The following is an 18,097-nucleotide window of genomic DNA, read 5'->3' as shown; positions in this document are numbered from 1 at the left end:
TGTGAGATCTTTTTGAAGTTCTTCACAGTCTGCTTTGGTCTTAACTATCTTGAGCAGTTTAGTATCGTCTGCAAACTTTACCACCTCACTGTTTACCCCTTTCTCCAGATCATTTATGAATAAGTTGAATAGGATTGGTCCTAGGACTGACGCTTGGGGAACACCACTAGTTACCCCTCTCCATTCTGAAAATTTACCATGTATTCCTATCCTTTGTTTCCTGTCTTTTAACCACTTCTCAATCCATGAAAGGATCTTCCCTCTTATCCAATGACAACTTAATTTACATAAGAGCCTTTGGTGAGGGGCCTTGTCAAAGGCTTTCTGGAAATCTAAGTACACTATGTCCACTGGATCCCCCTTGTCCACATGTTTGTTGACCCCTTCGAAGATCTCTAATAGATTAGTAAAACATGATTTCCCTTTACAGAAACCATGTTGACTTTTGCCCAACAATTTATGTTCTTCTATGTCTCTGACAATTCTATTCTTTACTATTGTTTCAACTAATTTGCCCAGTACTGACGTTGGACTTACCGGTCTGTAATTGCCGGGATCACCTCTAGAGCCATTTTTAAATATTGGCGTTACATTAGCTATCTTCCAGTCATGGGTACAGAAGCTGATTTAAAGGACAGGTTACAAACCATAGTTAATAGTTCCGCAATTTCACATTTGAGTTCTTTCAGAACTCCTGGGTGAATGCCATCTGGTCCCGGTGACTTGTTACTGTTGAGTTTATCAATTAATTCCAAAACCTCCTCTAGTGACACTTCAATCTGTGACAATTCCTCAGATTTATCACCTACAAAGGAGGGCTCAGGTTTGGGAATCTCCCTAACATCCTCAGCAATGAAGACTGAAGCAAAGAATTCATTTAGTTTCTCCGCAATGACTTTATCGTCTTTAAATGCTCCTTTTGTATCTCGATCGTCCAGGGGCCCGACTGGTTGTTTAGACAGCTTCCTGCTTCTAATGTACTTAAAAAACATTTTGTTACTACCTTTTGAGTTTTTGGCTAGCTGTTCTTCAAACTCCTTTTTGGCTTTTCTTATTACATTTTTACACTTAATTTGGCAGTGTTTATGCTCCTTTCTATTTACCTCACTAGGATCTGACTTCCACTTTTCAAAAGATGCCTTTTTATCTCTCACTGCTTCCTTTACATGGTTGTTAAGCCACAGTGGTTGTTAAGCCACGGTGGCTTAACAACCATGTAAAAGATGGTGGGGTGCGAGGTGCAATGGAGTACTCTACCTCTTCATCCTTGCTAGAAATGGGTTGTGTGGTCCTCGGTGGTGAAGGACAGCGGTGTAGTGTCTCCAGGGAAGAGGTATGAGCCATGGGGAGCTTGGTACAGAGGAGCAGCGACTCTGGAGTGTCAGGGACAATCTGGTCTCTTGGGTATAGAAACTCCTATGGTACCAGTAGGAGCATCATCAGCAACAGTGACTGTGCAGAGATTGAGGACATCGCTGGTGCCAAGAATGAAGTGCATTCTCTTGAGCGAACAGTAGATGGTGCCGAGGGTTGCATTGGTGCAGAGGGCTTGGTTGGTGCTGAAGACTTGGCTGGTGCCGAGGGCTTGGCCAGTGCCAAGGACTTGGTCAGTGCTGATTATTTGGTCAGTGCCAACACACTCAAAGTCGTTTTAGTTGAGGCAGTCAGTGCTGATTTCAAAATCTTTAGAACTGTTCTTCTTGATCCCAAGTGACAGTGTTCCTATATGTAGTCCTGCATGTTTAGAGTCCTTGGACCTCTCCCTAGTGCTGGTAACAGAGACGCCTGGGTGGTTGTAGGAGCTAAGTCTCGCCCTGGAAGATATCAAGGCTATCAACCTCACAAGGGATGCCTTTCTTTGAGGCGGCTCCCTGATGGGTGAGCTCAGGGCCCCTTTTCTTCTCATCTGGGCGAGAGAACATAGATTTTCTGTTAGTGGTGCGCGGCATGTGGGGGTCAACCGATGACTGTGCCAATGGTGACTACCACAGAGGAGAGGTATTGAGACCAGGGTCTGAGGCTGGTTGTAGTGAACTCTCCATTCATAAAAATTTTAGTCTCCGTTCATGGTCCTTTCTGGACAGCACTTTCAATTTGAGGCAGTGGGTGCACTTTTGTGATACATGCCCCTCACCCAAACAACATACACACCATGAGTGATTATCCGTTGCTTACGGGGATGGCCTCACAACATGAGAAGTACCTCTTAAACATGGGGGATCCGGGCATAGCCCCCGAGAAGGGAGAACTTTTTGGTAGGGAAGGGCATAGGAAAAAGGAAACCTACGCTAATCTAAAGAGTAATGGAGAGGAAAGAGGGGAAAAAATTTAAGGGGGAATAAAAGAAAAATAAAGGAAACAGCTAATAACTATGAAGTTACAATGAAAATACTACTATTACTAAAGGTACTATAGAGGTACGAAGGGCTCTTCTCAGGATTTCGTCCCAGACCAAGGGTGGTTGAGAAGGAACTGAGAGTGGCTGGACTGCACAGTGCTATACAGATACTGCTCACAGCGTGAGATGGGGAGGAGCGCATGTGCGGCCCAACAGGCATTGCTACCAAAAATCTCTGATCCCAGGCACAGGGATGCTACCGCACCTACAGTGGAGCACACATAAGGACACTACTTAAAGAACTTATCCACCTCATGCTGTTAGATCCATTTTGGAAATCAGGTGGAGGTCCTGCAAGTTGCTGGTGGGCATTTCGGCAGCAGTCTCTGAACTGCCAAATGCATCTCTTGGAGGGGGATGCTGACATGCCAGCTGTGACACAGTTGAAACTGCTCATGCCTGTTGCATTAGCTGCAGATTCTCCCTATATAAACCAGATACTTGGATATAGCTTTGAAGACATGATCCTTTCTTATGTTCTTGCTGACGTCAAATGTCTTGCTCGCCTTCCACCAGAGGTTAACCAGAAACCAGCTGTGTCCCTCTGGCCACCTAGCAGCATGCTTCATGCTTCATCTTTGTGCTGGTCATAGCTAATATATGTTAGGGTTGACTGTGTTTCCAATTGAGCAGTCCATGTGGAAATGAAGAGTTAAACACCAAGCAGCTATATTTGAATCAGGAAGTTGCTTCCAGTTCCTGGGAAGCAAGTGGGAAGTTTTGGGATGGAAGGGCTGGAAAGCACACCCAAGGGGATTATGGGATAGTGATGACAGACTCTCCAGACCCGAATTTGCCAACCCGGACTTGAGCTGCATCCATGCTGCAAAATGCCTGGGCTTTGACCCACATCACAGAAGGACTTGGTCTCTGACTAATCCCCCAGCAGGGTCCAAGGGCCCAAGTACAGAGGGGTTACTGGCCCAAGTCAGGCTGATTCAGAGTGACCAGATAGCAAATGTGAAAAATCGGGATGCTTTTTTTTGGGGGGGGGGGTAATAGCTGCCTATATAAGATAAGGCCCCTAATATTGGGACAGTCCCGATCATATCAGAACATCTGGTCATCCTAGACTGATTTCTGTGTGGATGGAAGTGGGGGTGAGGGCTTAAACTTGGACCGGGCTTAGTGTGCTGTGTAAACATATCCACAAATTTTGCTCCTACGTGCTTGTACTAATCTCTTGTACTCCTCCTTGGCAATTTGTCTGTTTCCACTTTTTGTAGGATTCCTTCTTGATTTTCAGGTCATTAAAGAGCTCCTGGTAGAGCCATATTGGCCTCTTACTATTCTCACTCTCTTTCCTTCACATCAGGATACTATGCCTTTAATATTGTCTCTTTGAGAAACTGTCAGGACTCCTGAACTCCTTTTCCCTAGATTTTCTTAACATGGACCAATGTTGTTAAGGCTGTAAGAAAATTCATCAATTCTAAAATAGCTGCCCCCCTGACTATCCCCACTACCTTCTGAAACAAGAAATTGTCCCGAATACATTCTAAGAACTTATTGGACATTTTGGGTTTTGCCTTATTATTTTTACTACAGATGCCTGGGTAGTTAAAGTCCCTTAAAACACAGGTCTCATGTTTTGGACATTTCTGTTCTTTGTCCTACAAATGCCTCCTCCTCCTGACTTGCTGATCAATAGTAGACCCCTACCATGACATTGCCCTGTTTCCCCCCCTTTAATCTTCACCCAGATTTTTAACTGGTCTGCCTCCCACCCCTTCAGGACCTAAGAACAAGTGTATATATTATTGATGTATAATGCAATATCACCTCTTTTTTTGCTATCTGTCCTTCCTGAACAAGCTATACTTCTCTATACCAATATTCAAGTCATGAGATTTAACCCACCAAGTCTCAGCAATACCAGTTAAGTCATAATTTAGCTTGTCTACCTATACTTCAATCTCTCCATCTCTATTCCCCATACTCCTAGCATTTGTGTACAGACATCTAAGTTGTTAATAGATTCCCCCACTGTTTTCCCTCTTGCTGTTCCCATGACTATCAGAATTTTCCATTCCCCCTTCAAACGTCTAGCCCTCTGTTAAGTTCTCCTTTTTATACCTACTTGTAGACTTTCGTCACCTGCCCCTCTGAACCTAGTTTAAAGCCCTCCTTACCAGGTTGGCTTGTCAGTGTGAGAAGAGGCTCTTCCCCTTCTTGGTCAAGTGGACTCCATCTCTTCCCAGCAGTCCTCCTTCCTGGAACAGCATCCCATAAGAACATGGCCATATTGGGTCAGACCAATGGTCCATCTAACCCAGTATCCTGTCTTCCAACAGTGGCCAATGCCAGATGTTTCAAAGGGAATGAACAGACCAGGCCAATGATCAAGTGATGATTCTTGTTCCTGGAACAGCATCCCTATGATCCAGGAATCCAAAGCCATAACATCAACCCCATCTGCACAGCCATGCATTCATCTCCAGGATTTGTGTCCCCCTGCCTGGGCCCTTATCTTCAACCAGGATGATGGACAAGAACACCACCTGTACCACTAACTCCTTCACCCTTGTTCCCAGACCCCTCTAGTCACTGCTGATCTGCTCAGGGTCACACCTGGCAGTATCACTAATACCCACATGGATGAGCAGCATGGGGTAATGGTCAGAGGAGGGATGAGCCTCAGCAACCTTTCTATAATATCTCGCATATGTGCCCCAGGCAGGCAGCACACCTCCCGAAACATCAGGTCAGGTTGGCAGATGGATGCCTCCGTCCCCCTTAGAAGGGACTCCCCAACCACCACCACCTTACATCTCCTCTTGGGTGTGGTATATTGCAAAAGTGCCAGTGAAGGAGAATTGTGTCCTCACCAATGTCTCTATTGGTGCCCAGATGGGTAGTACAGAATCCTCACTGCAGTCACAGTACTTGGTGTTGTCTTTGGGGCCAAAATGCTTGGTACCGTGGCAGTCAGTGCCAAGATCATGGGGCCTCTTTCTGTGCTGGTGGCAACATGATCCTTATGCTTAGAGGAGCCAGTCGGTGCTGACTTTGGTTTGGATACTAAGGACCTGGTATGGAAATCAACCTTAAGACTTCTCAATGCCCAAGTCTTAGGAGAAGCTTTCTGTCCCTGTTCCATGCAAGGGAGTCAGTACCGGCTCTACTCATTATAGTGATATTCCCTGTGGCTACACTACAATATCATCTCCACTGTGGCTGATGCAGAAGACCTGTGTGAGGCAGAACAGGAGCTCAGGATGGCATCACAGCTAATTGGAGTCCTGATCCTGTGCAGCAGGCACAGTGTCAGTATTTCTCTGAGGATCTTCCCAGTCAAAGGCCATAGAACAGTGTGCCAGAACAAGTCCCTTGCCAAGGCACACCAAGTATGGCCTCATTGACTGAGATGGCGGCATCACAAGACAGGAAGATCTTGAAGCCCAGTGACTTAGGATCTACCATTTAAGCTATATACAGGTGGGTAGCCCCCTGTTCAGTGGGAGTATGTGCATGGGGCATGGAGGGGTAGAAATCTCTCATAGAGGGAGGTATGTGCCAAGGAAAGACCCAGAACAGAGTAGAAAACCTACCTCTACTTCTAACTAGGATTAAAAACAACAAACAAACAAACAAAAACCAGTCAAATAGCAAAGAAAATCTAACTACTAAAACTTTAAACTTGAAAAACTTTCTAGTTCCTCGCAAAGAAAGGAATGTGGATACTGTGGGTTTCATCTAGCAGGCAGAAGGAGTAAAAGGGAACTCAGCATGGTTTGCAGCCACTCTGCCCTTTATACCCTCTGCTGCAGGAAGCAGGATGACACAATGGGCACAGGCACTGCTCCAACAGACACTTCTATTCAAACAAATTTGATCTTGCACACATGGGGCATATGTCCATCAAGAGTGAATAGATTAATAGATTCATAGATTCTAGGACTGGAAGGGACCTTGAGAGGGCATCGAGTCCAGTCCCCTGCCATCCATGTGAACAATCACTTGAAGATTAAGCATTATTTATATAGATACTCTAATTCCAAAGTTAAAACTGAAACATTAAAAGCTCTTCTTCTATGCATTTGGTTTCTCATAATGGAGACATCCACCAGCTGGTATGAATCACAAACATCGCTAGGCTGAAGATTATATTTCACACTAATGATTCCTTTAGAGGCCGGATCAGGCATTCCACAAAGCACCAAGGCAAACATTCCAAAGATATAAACACTAAAAAAACCACCACACACACTGCTTATGGCAGAAAGACAGTCCTGATTTAAGCAACAGAGAGTCCTGTGGCACCTTTAAAACTAACAGATGTATTGGAGCATAAGCTTTCGTGGGTGAATACCCACTTCATCAGACGTCTGACGAAGTGGGTATTCACCCACAAAAGCTTATGCTCCAATACATCTGTTAGTCTTAAAGGTGCCACAGGACTCTCTGTTGCTTTTTACAGATCCAGACTAACATGGCTACCCCTCTGATACTTGAGTCCTGATTTAGGAAATCATCCCTATTCAGGACAGCACCTAATCATATGTTTGATGTGAAGTCAATGGGACTTAAACAAATGCTTAAGTGCTGTCCTAAATTAATATGGACTAAAGCATGTGCTTATGTGGTTTCCTGAATCAGGGACTATGAGTTTTGAAACTAACTGATAATTTATTTTTATTTTTAAGATAAAACAATGAGGAAGAGATTGTTTTAATTAGTAATACTTTTTTGAAAGGTTCCTCTCATCTGGTGGATTTAGGCATTCATGTACCAAGGGAATTCACAAGCACTGCAGCTTGATGCTGCTGCAAGACCTATTTCACCTACAGTAAGCTGCCAACTAATAACAACTAAGTAGATAGCTGATATGGACTTCAGGGGGAAGACCTTCAGCTAGTATCATAAAAGAGCTACACTGAAGTCAACGGAGCAATGACAATTTATAACAGCTGAGGATGTGCCCCCTGATATTTGTTTCATGTTACCAATATCTTATATAAATAGAGATCTGTTCCTTGATATTTCTCATTTATATAAATATATTAGTAAGATGAGAAAAATATCAGGGGACAGATCCTTAGGGTATAAATTATCAAAGCTGAATCCACTTCCACTACTAGTATTAGATAGATAGATAGATAGATGTTAAAAGATTTGAAGCCATGCGACTGTAGACATAGCTGGCCTATGTTAACATATGTCCTCCTTGCTGTTTCTCTTTTCCTACTGTCCTCTCCTTCCTACTGTTTGTTACACTCACTGTTGAGAAACTCTTGTTTCTAATTAGATTGTGACAAAGATAGCAAATGCTTGTATAGCAGTTAGTACAAATGGACCCCGGTCACATCCTTAATTCTATACCAGAGGATATAAATGTTAAAACAACGTACTTGTTCAATCTGTTTATACCATATCATAAGCACTTCCTCTAGTTGATGAACTGTATCAGAATTAGCAGCTGCTGTTGTCACTTCGTCAAAGGACTGAAGTTTAGAAAAGTCAATGTGATCCATCTTTTTTAACTCAACAGTTCCCTCTATGCTTACTCTAGCACCTAAAATAAAGCAATTAAAAATTCAGAACATACTCAGACTCCAGCAGTTGTTTCTACCAAGGTGAACCACTTCACTTTGGGAATATAAGCCAATAATTCATCTTGCAATATAATAACCATTTTACTGTCTCATACGCAAAAGACCATATTTTTCTGAAATCTAATTAGACCCCTACATTAAAAATTTCATATCAATAAAACTGAAGTTGTCAAGTATGTAATAAATCCAAATATATTTCTTTTTTACACTTGAGTTTTTTATCATTTTATTCTTCCTTGTAGAATTAAAGAAATGTTTTCCCATATTTATAACAACTCTACTGCTTTTAAAAAGTAATTTTTAAGCAGAATGATTGTTTACTCAATCTGATTCTTACCGTCTAAAAATGAAAGATATCTATTAATGGTTTCTATGAAATTCTGTTTTTCAGTTGTTCCCTGTGTGGTTTGACTTAAAGCACCCCAATTATTTGTTGCAAGGATAGCTGGTAGAAAAATATTTGCTAGCATGTTCCTAGTACCACGTAAAAGTCCTTCAGTTGCATCTAATACACAAAAGTATATGTCCTGTAAATGTAACAACAGAATGATTATTAGCAATGCAATCGATTATACTGAAAACATGACCACATTTTTAGAACATACAAATCTTCCATATAGATCCATTACATTTCTGAGTACAAAAAGAAATGGTTACTCACCCTGTGCATTAATTGTGGTTCTTTGAGATGTGTCCCCCTACGGGTGCGGCACTCTAGATTTGCTATCGCTCCCTGCATCTTTGATCAGAGATTTCTCTTAGCCATGTCCGTTCAGCCCGTATATTCATGCTAGTCAGCCTCCTTCCCCATGCTGTTGTTATATAACACTATGCAGGTGAACCACCCTCAATTCCTCCTCAACCACAAAGAATCATAACAGAGACCTCTGAAGCAGAGGGCAGGTATAGTGGAGCAACTGTAGGGACATACATGTCTAAGAACCACAGTTACTGCACAGAGTGAGTAAAAAATGGTTACTCACCTTCTCGTAACTGTTGTTCTTCGAGATGCATTGTTCATGTCCATTCCAATCAGGTGTGTGTGCACGCACATGCACAGTAGCTAGAAGATTTTTCCCTTAGCAGCATCCATGAGGTCGGTTGGACACCCGCTGGAGTCGCGCCTTCATGGCGCCCAATGAAGGGCCTTGCCGACCCACCACCCCCTCAGTTCCTTCTTTCCGGCTACTCCGACAGAGGGGTAGGAAGGTGGGTATTGGAGTGGACATGAACAACACATCTTGAAGAACAACAGTTATGAGAAGGCAAGTAACCGTTTTTTTCTTCTTCGAGTGCTTGTTCATGTCAGTTCCAATCAGGTGACTCACAAGCCCAAGTTCAGGAGGCGGAGGCAGAGTTGTCCACTGATTGGACCACTGCTTGTCCGAAGGCCGCATCGTCTCTGGCCTGCTGGGTAATCGCATAGTGCATGGTGCAAGTATGAATGGAGGACCATGTCGCCGCTCTGCAGATTTCCTGAGTGGGAACCTGAGCCAGGAACACTGTTGATGAAGCCTGCACCCTGGTGGAATGCGCAATGATTGGAGGTGCAGGAACCCCCGCCAGGTTGTAGCACTCACAAATGCAGAACGTGATCCATGACAAAATGTGTTGCGAAGACACAGGCAGACTTTTCATTCTGTCTGCCACTGCCACAACTAACTGGACCGATTTTCTGAACAGCTTCGTTCTCTCAATGTAGAAGGCTAGCACCCTACGGACATCCAGTGAGTGAAGTCTCTGCTCCCTGCCGCTGGAATTCGGCTTAGGGTAGAATACCGGGAGAAAGATGTCCCGGTTGATGTGAAACTGCGATACAACCTTTGGTAGGAAAGCAGGATGAGGTCTGAGCTGAACCTTGTCCTTATAGAACATGGTGTAAGGGGTCTCTGATTTTAGGGCCTTAAGTTCAGACACCCTCCTGGCCGAGGTTATCGCTATCAGGAACGCGACCTTGTAAGAGAGTTAGAGCACGGAGCACGACGCCAAGGGTTCAAAGGGCGGTCCCATGAGTCTAGAAAGGACCAGGTTGTGGTCCCAAGCTGGGACAGGCTGCCGGACATGACGGTATAGCCTGTCGAGACCTTTTAGAAACCGGCTGACTATCGGGTCAGCAAAGACAGAGCGGCCCTCCGTGCCCGGGTGGAAGGCCAAGATGGCGGCCAAGTGAACCCTTATTGATGACATATAAAGCCCCTGCTGCTTCAGATGGAGGAGGTAGTCCAAAATAAGCGGCACTGAGGCTAGCGTCAGGAACGAATGGCGCTGTGCCAACCAGATTGAAAATCTCTTCCACTTGGCAAGGTAGGTAGTTCTCGTAGAGGGTTTCCAGGTGCCAAGGAAAACTTGTCTAACCTGGTCTGAACAAGAAAGCTCCACCGGGTTCAACCACAGGGCTTCCACGTCATGAGGTGCAGCGCCCCGGGGTTCAGATGTTGGAGACAACCATGATCTTGTGTCAGAACGTCCAGGAAGAGCAGCAGGGCGACTGGAGCTTCCACGGATACGTCTAGGAGAGATGTGTACCAGTGCTGGCAGGGCCAGGCTGGAGCTATCAATATGACCTGAGCTCGTTCCCTCCGGATCTTGACGAGTACCTTGTGAACGAGCGGTATGGGTGGAAAGGCGTATATGAGACAACCTCCCCATGGGAGGAGAAATGAGTCCACGCTGGAGCCCGGGCTGTGATTTTGGAAGGAGCAGAACTGCTGGCATTTCCTGTTGTGTTGTGTGACAAATAGGTCTATCTGGGGAAATCCCCACCTCTGGAAGATTGAATTTGTGATTTCCGAGTGAAGGGAACACTCGTGGCCATGAAAGGACCTGCTGAGATGGTCCACCAGCTCGTTCTGTACCCTGCTTATAGGCGTATTGAATGTTCTACACAGACGTCCCACAGCATGAGGTCTTCCTGGCACAGAGGAGAGGAGCGTGCACCCCCCCGTTTGTTGATATAGAACATTGCCATGGTGTTGTCTGTCATAACTGATACACATTGTCCCGTTAAGTATGCCCAGAAAGTCTGGCATGCCAGGTGCACCACTCTCAGCTCTCTGACATTGATGTGGAGAGCCAGATCCGCCTGAGACCAGAGACCCTGAGAACTAGATAAATTCATGGAGGTTAAGTCCATTAATGGCTATTAGCCAGGATGGGTAAGTAATTGTGTCCCTAGTCTCTGTTTGTCAGAGGGTGGAGATGGATGGCAGGAGAGAGATCACTTGATCATTACCTGTTAGGTTCACTCCCTCTGGGGCACCTGGCATTGGCCACTGTCGGTAGACAGGATACTGGGCTGGATGGACCTTTGGTCTGACCCAGTATGGCCATTCTTATGTTCTTATGTCCAAGCTGTATCAGGCTGGTCGATACACCAGTGCTAACCATGACTGCAGCGGTGGGAGCCTGAGTCTGGCATGCTGCACCACGTAGGTACAGGCAGCCATGTGTCCCAGAAGTTTCAGGCAGTTTCTTGCTGTGGTGGTGGGAAACTGTCTGAGACCTCAAATGATACCGGTCAGGGTCTGGAACTTCACTTCCGGCAGGTATGCCCTGGCTTGGGTCGAGTCCAGTAATGCCCCTATATACTCTATCCTCTGAACAGGGGACAGAGTCAATTTTGCTTCATTTAGAAGGAGACCCAGGTTGTCGAAGGTGGCCCTGATGAATCTGACTTGAGCTTCCACTTGGGTCCTGGAGTGGCACTTGATCAGCCAGTCGTCGAGGTATGGAAACACCTATATCTGGTGCCTGCGCAGAAATGCAGCGACAACTGCCATGCACTTGGAGAAGACTCGAGGTGCTGCTGACAGGCTGAACGGAAGGACTGTAAATTGGTAGTGGGTATTGTTCACCACAAACCTGAGGGACTTCCTGTGGGGCTGAGTGATTGCAATATGAAAGCAAGCATCCTTCAAGTCAAGGGAGGCATACCAGTCTGCTGGATCCAGTGAGGGGATGATGGAGGCCAACAAGATCATGTGGAACTTGAGTTTCTTCACAAACTTGTTGAGTTCTTGCAGGTCCAGGATGGGCCTGAGGCCGCCTTTGGCTTTCGGTATTAGGAAATACCAGGAATAAAAGCCCTCACCCCTGTGCTCCTGAGGAACCTCCTCCACTATCTCTAGAGATAGGAGCAACTGCACCTCCTGAATAAGGAGATGCTCGTGAGAAGGGTCCCTGAAGAGGGACGGGGAAGGGGGGTGGAAGGGTGGGAGGGCACAGACTTGGTTGGAGTATCCCCTCTCTACCATGTGGAGCACCCAGCGGTCTGAGGTGATATGGGACCATGCACAGTAGAAGGGGGATAGTCAGGACGAGAAGATAAGGCGAGGTGGATCCAGCCTTTGGTGTGGTACACCGTCCTTGACTGTGCCTTCAAAAGGCTGGCTAAAGGGTTGACGTGGCCTTCTCCTGCTGGTCCTGTTTCTCCTTCTGGACCCGTCCTGGCGGTTCTAGTGACTGAACCGCTGAGGAGGCTGCGGACAGAAGTGTCTCTGCTGAGTTGACGGTGTATAGAGGCCCAGGACCTGAGGGTGGCTCTGGAGTCCTTTAGGCTGTTTAGCCTCTTGTCCATTTTCTCCAAAAAAAGAGTCTCACGCTCAAAAGGCAGGTCTTGTATAGTCTGCTGGACCTCATTGGGGAGGCCAGAAACCTGGAGCCATGAACCCTTTCTCATGGTTACTCCTGTGGCCATAACCCTGGTGGCAGCATCTGCCCCGTCAAGTGCCACCTGCAGGGACACCCTGGAGATCAGTCTCCCCTTCTCGACAAAAGCCGAAAATTCAGCACGGAAGTCCGAGGGGAGCAACTCCATGAATTTAGCCATCACCAAGCAGGTATTATAGGATGGCCTGCTGATTAGATATTCGGAGTTCTAGTCCCCCCCGTTGAGTACAGCTTTCGCCCAAATAGGGCTAGTTTTTTAGCATCCCTATTCTTGGGGGAAGGGCCCTGAAAGCCTTGCCTCTTCCGCTGGTTAGCAGCGTCCACCACCAGAGAGTCAGACTGGGAGTGGGAATATAAGTGTTCATAACTCCTGGAGGGCACAAAGTACCGGTGTTCATTATGCTTCGCAGTGGGTGGCAGCAAGGCTGGGGTCTGCCACAGGGTCTTAGTCATGTCCGTAATTGTCTTTATAAACGGTAAGGCAATACGAGAAGGGCCAGAGGGGGCCAGGATGTCAACCATAGGGTGTGCATCATCTACCACTTCCTCCGCCTTAATGCCCAGACCCTGGGTGATCCGGCGCAGCAACTGCTGCAACACCCTGGAGTCTTCCAGAGCTGGGGCTAAGGAAGTGCCCGCCAGCGCCTCATCTGGTGAAGTGGAGGAGGAGGCCACTAGAGGAGGTGGTTGCTCTCTACCATCCCCCCAAGGGATCTCGTGACCCCAGGGGGCTTTGGCCCGGTCCCAGTGCCATGAAGGGCGCGGGTATTGGTGCTAATGTCAGGTCCTATGCCGGTGATGGTGTAGGCGCCTGGTGTAGCATCTGCACTGGGGTCTTCAGCGACACCGTCGCAGCCAACATCGATGATGATGTCGGTGCCAAAGGCGCAGCCGGTACCGTAGCAGCAGTCTGAGCCACTGACGCCTTCGGTGCCAAAGGCATTGTCAAGGGCAGCATCACGGTTGGTGCCGATGTCGGTGATAGTGCTGCGGCTGACAGCATTGATGCCTGAGGTAATGGCTCAGTCACTGGTCGTGGCGGAACAAACATTGCGGACGCCACTGATGCAGCTCCCGAGCAGGATCCTTGGCTCCAACCTTGGCCTTGATAGAAAGCCCACGGAGTCCAAAAGAACCGCTGAGCTGGGTTCTGTCATCGTGAGGGCCACTGCATCGGGTGGGACCCCCTATTGTGCCTTGAGCTGGACCTTCTGCTCCTGCTATAGTCAGAGTGGTACAAATCCAACTCCAACGCTGATGTTTCAGAATAGGAGGACCAGGGCATCGCTGCACCTCTCGATATAGAGTGTCAGGAGCCTGGGGACTGACTGCGCTCCCTGGATGGAGGCGCTGGTGTCGGGGGGTGCCAAGGTGACGGGGATTGGTGTGAAATCGTCGCCAGCTTTCCCTTTGACTGAACAGGGTGCCAGGATGGAGCCTGCGGTGCCAGCACATCCTCCTGCCTCAGGGATGAGAATGACTCCATGAATCTCAGCAGGTCCTGCGCCGCCTCAAAAGCCTCCAGGGTGGATGGGAGCAGCAGGTGCTCCGAGCGGTTCGGCAAGTGCAACGGGCCTGGACTCGACTGCTTCTGGGCAGGAGTCGATGTAGCCCCACTCTGAGCCTTGGAGCCGCGGCCCAACTGAGGTGCAATTGATGGATGGTCCCTGGATTTTGCCGAGGGACATCGGCCTCTTTCCGTCCTCTTCTTCTTCTGTGCCGGCGATTGGACCACTGTCAAAGGCTGGCATGCCCCCGAGAAGCTCCGTGACGGTGCCGAGTCTCCTTGGCAGTGTCTTTCTTTGACACTGGATCTCTCAAAGGTGGTGCTGGAGTGCTCCGTACCGAAGAAGACATACTGGGAGTGGGATCCCCGGTGCCTGGATCTGACTGAGGTCTTAGAGCTGCCTCCCTGAGGAGGATTTTAAGCCACTGCTCCCTCTCTTTAAGAGTTCTTGGTCAGAATTCCCAACAGATCTTGCAGTGGTCTTTTTGGTGACCCTCGACCAGACACCGTAAACAGGAGGTGTGGAGGTCACTTTTAGGCATGCGCTTCGCGCAGTCCTGGCAAGTCTTGAAGCCAGGGGATTGTGGCATGCCCTGGTGACAAATAAGGGGGGAGAAAAATGGGGGGAACCCCACGTAACCTAAACTTATAAGTGAACTAATTACGCTATACTAACCAACTAGAACTATCTACAGCGAAAACCAAAAGTACTGCTAAGCCACTTGCCGGAGCAAGAGCCAGGAGAAATTCTAGCTACCATCACTGGTGGTAAGAAGGAATTGAGGGAGTGGCAGGTCGGCAGGCCCCTTTATTGGGCACCATGAAGGTGTGACTCCAGGGGGCGCCCAGGCCAACCCCATGGATGCTGCTAGGGGAAAAATCTTCCAGCTACTGTGCACATGTGCACTCACAAACCTGATTGGAATTGACATGAACAAGCACTTGAAGAAGAACCATTTCTTCTTCAAGGAGTGTCCCTATGCGTACTCCACATTAGGTGATTACCAAGCAGTTCACTCTAAGGTGTGTGTGGTGGGGGGTGCTTCAGAGTTGAGTCTAGTACCAAAGAAAGTACAGCCGAGCTGAACAGTCTATCAGAAGCAAAGTCATGAGTTATTGAGTAGTGTTCAGCGAATGTATGTATAGATGCCCTTACATATTTCAATAATGGGCATGTTTTTGAGGAGTGCTGTAGAGGTGGAAATGGACCTCGTAGAGTAAATACATATGTTCAAAGGTACTTGAATACTAAAAGACCCGTAGCAAGAATTAATGCAGATGGATATCCTCTTGGAAAGAGTTTGATTAGAGATTGCAGACACTTTTAATCTACCTGCAAGCAAGACAAATAATTTGGAGGTCTTTCTATCCAGATAGGTGCCCAGGGCTCTTCTGATGTCAAGGGGGTACAACTGTGCTTCTTGATTATCTAGGAGAGGCTTAGGGTGAAAGAACAGCAGGTGAATGGGTTGGTTAATATGGAATTGGAAGAAATTTTAGGTATAAACATTTTGGATGGGATTGCAGTGTGACCTTGTCCTTAAAAAATACTGTGAAAGGGGAGCACGCCATAAGGGCCCCTACTTAGCCATCACTTGGAGATCAGGAATGTCATTTTCATTGATAAATGGAGTAGTGAGTAGGTAGCCATCTGTTCAAATGGTGGTCTTGTGAGGCATTTAGGTACCAGATTAAGTTTCCAAACAGCAGTAGGGTGCTTGACTGGCAGATCAAGGTTCCTCAGGGAATTTGGAAATCTCTCTGCCATTGGGTGGGCAAAAATGGAATAACCCTCTATTGGAGAATGGAAAGCCCTGATGGCTGCCAGATGGACTCTGATGGAGTTCAGTGAGAGACCAGAACTTTTTAGTGTTAGGATATAGTCCAGTATATCTGGCAGTGATGAGGTCATCGGTGGAATATATCTGAGGTCATAAGAACATAAGAACATAAGAACATAAGAAAGGCCGTACTGGGTCAGACCAAAGGTCCATCTAGCCCAGTATCTGTCTACCGACAGTGGCCAATGCCAGGTGCCCCAGAGGGAGTGAACCTAACAGGCAATGATCAAGTGATCTCTCTCCTGCCATCCATCTCCATCCTCTGACGAACAGAGGCTAGGGACACCATTCTTACCCATCCTGGCTAATAGCCATTTATGGACTTAGCCACCATGAATTTATCCAGTCCCCTTTTAAACATTGTTATAGTCCTAGCCTTCACAACCTCCTCAGGTAAGGAGTTCCACAAGTTGACTGTGCGCTGCGTGAAGAAGAACTTCCTTTTATTTGTTTTAAACCTGCTGCCTACTAATTTCTTTTGGTGACCCCTAGTTCTTGTATTATGGGAATAAGTAAATAACTTTTCCTTATCCACTTTCTCAACATCACTCATGATTTTATATACCTCTATCATGTCCCCCCTTAGTCTTCTCTTTTCCAAACTGAAGAGTCCTAGCCTCTTTAATCTTTCCTCATATGGGACCCTCTCTAAACCCTTAATCATTTTAGTTGCTCTTTTCTGAACCTTTTCTAGTGCTAGAATATCTTTTTTGAGGTGAGGAGACCACATCTGTACACAGTATTCGAGATGTGGGCGAACCATGGATTTATATAAGGGCAATAATATATTCTCAGTCTTATTCTCTATCACAAGGTCACACCAAAAGAGAAATCTTGTCCATTTTTGAGAGTATGTGCAGCGAATAGACACTTTCCACCTGTGTAATAGTACTTTTTGGAAACCCGGAGTGCTGGAGCCAGGAAGCCCTTCTCACAACTAACAATGTAGCAATCAAACAGGCAGTAGTATCAGCGGCATCAAGGGAGGCTTGTAGAGATGTTCTGGCAAGTAGTTGTCCCTCCACAATGACTGTCTGGAATTGTTCCCTATGTTCTGCCAGTAGGGTCAACAAAATAGTTCAGTTTGGTGTAATTTACATTATTGTATTTTGCCATTAGTGCCTGGTAATTGGAGATTCTAAATTATAAGGAGGTTGACGAATAAGATTTCCTCCCAAGTATGTCTAGATGGTGGTTTTAGTATGGTGTTGCATTCCATGTTCGTTAACTGTGTTAACTACCAAGGAATTCGGGGAGGATGAGAAAATAAAAATTCTGAGTCGTTTGCAGGAACATAATACTTCTTATCTGCTTTCTTGCATGTAGGTGGGATAGTAGCTGGAGCATGCCAGATGATCTTCACTGGATCCAGAATGGCATCATTGACAGGCAAAGCTAACTACGCAAGCAGATGAGGGTGAATGAAGGATATTAAGCAGCTTTTGATGAGGTACTTTGACCTCCTTGAGAGGGATCTGCAAGATGTCTCCAATTCTCTTGTCCAGATCCTAGAATTGCTTACAATTATTTGCCAAGGATGGAGGAGGAGGCATCTGGAGATGAAGAGGAGATGTTGGCCATAGGAAAGACCTCTTCATCGACTCAAGCTTCCTTCACCTCAAAAAAATTCTTCTTGATGATCAGGTCTCCTAGAGGGAGTAGGCAATGCAGGTTGCCTCTCTTTATGATGGGTGGTGCATGATGCCCTGGAAAACTGTTGGTGATAGGCCGCCCAAGGGTCCCACTATGTCCACGGAGGTGGTGCATAAGGGACAGTAGGAAGCAATCATGGGTGCTCATACCAGCAAGATGGTGGTTGCAATATTGTGCCACAAGTAGTTATAGACTCATCAGAGACTTCTGGAAAGGGGCCTCTATAGGAGTGAAGGGGAGAACCCTGAACTGATATTCGGGACACTGACACAAGGTCTTCATCAGAATCCTTGACTGCAAACTCACTCTAGAATAGTGCAGCACCTGGAGAAATTTCAGGTGAAACCGTCAGTATCAGGCACGTTTCAGGCATTCTCAATGTCCTTGATATGGAAAGTACATTGGCACCGAGCAGCAAGGAATCGGAAGAGAAAGTTACTCACTTTGCAGTAACTGAAGTTCTTCGAGATGTGTG

The 18,097-nt window shown here is 46.6% G+C and overlaps 1 protein-coding gene across 1 annotated transcript in view; it reads right to left on the bottom strand.

Moving 5' to 3' along the window:
- DNAH8 (dynein axonemal heavy chain 8) overlaps positions 1-18,097 on the bottom strand; it is a 536,895-nt gene that overhangs the window by 497,051 nt on the left and 21,747 nt on the right. The window contains exons 5-6 of the mRNA XM_065401473.1: positions 8,291-8,480; positions 7,750-7,913 (exon numbers count right to left, since the gene is read on the bottom strand). Coding sequence (XP_065257545.1) covers positions 7,750-7,913; positions 8,291-8,480 — 354 coding nt within the window. The remainder of the gene's footprint in view (positions 1-7,749; positions 7,914-8,290; positions 8,481-18,097) is intronic.

Source organism: Emys orbicularis, chromosome 3 (assembly GCF_028017835.1).
Source record: "Emys orbicularis isolate rEmyOrb1 chromosome 3, rEmyOrb1.hap1, whole genome shotgun sequence".
Lineage (NCBI taxonomy): Eukaryota > Metazoa > Chordata > Testudines > Emydidae > Emys > Emys orbicularis.
Note: the sequence above shows the minus strand (reverse complement) of the source record. Positions and strands in the feature narration are given on the sequence as shown.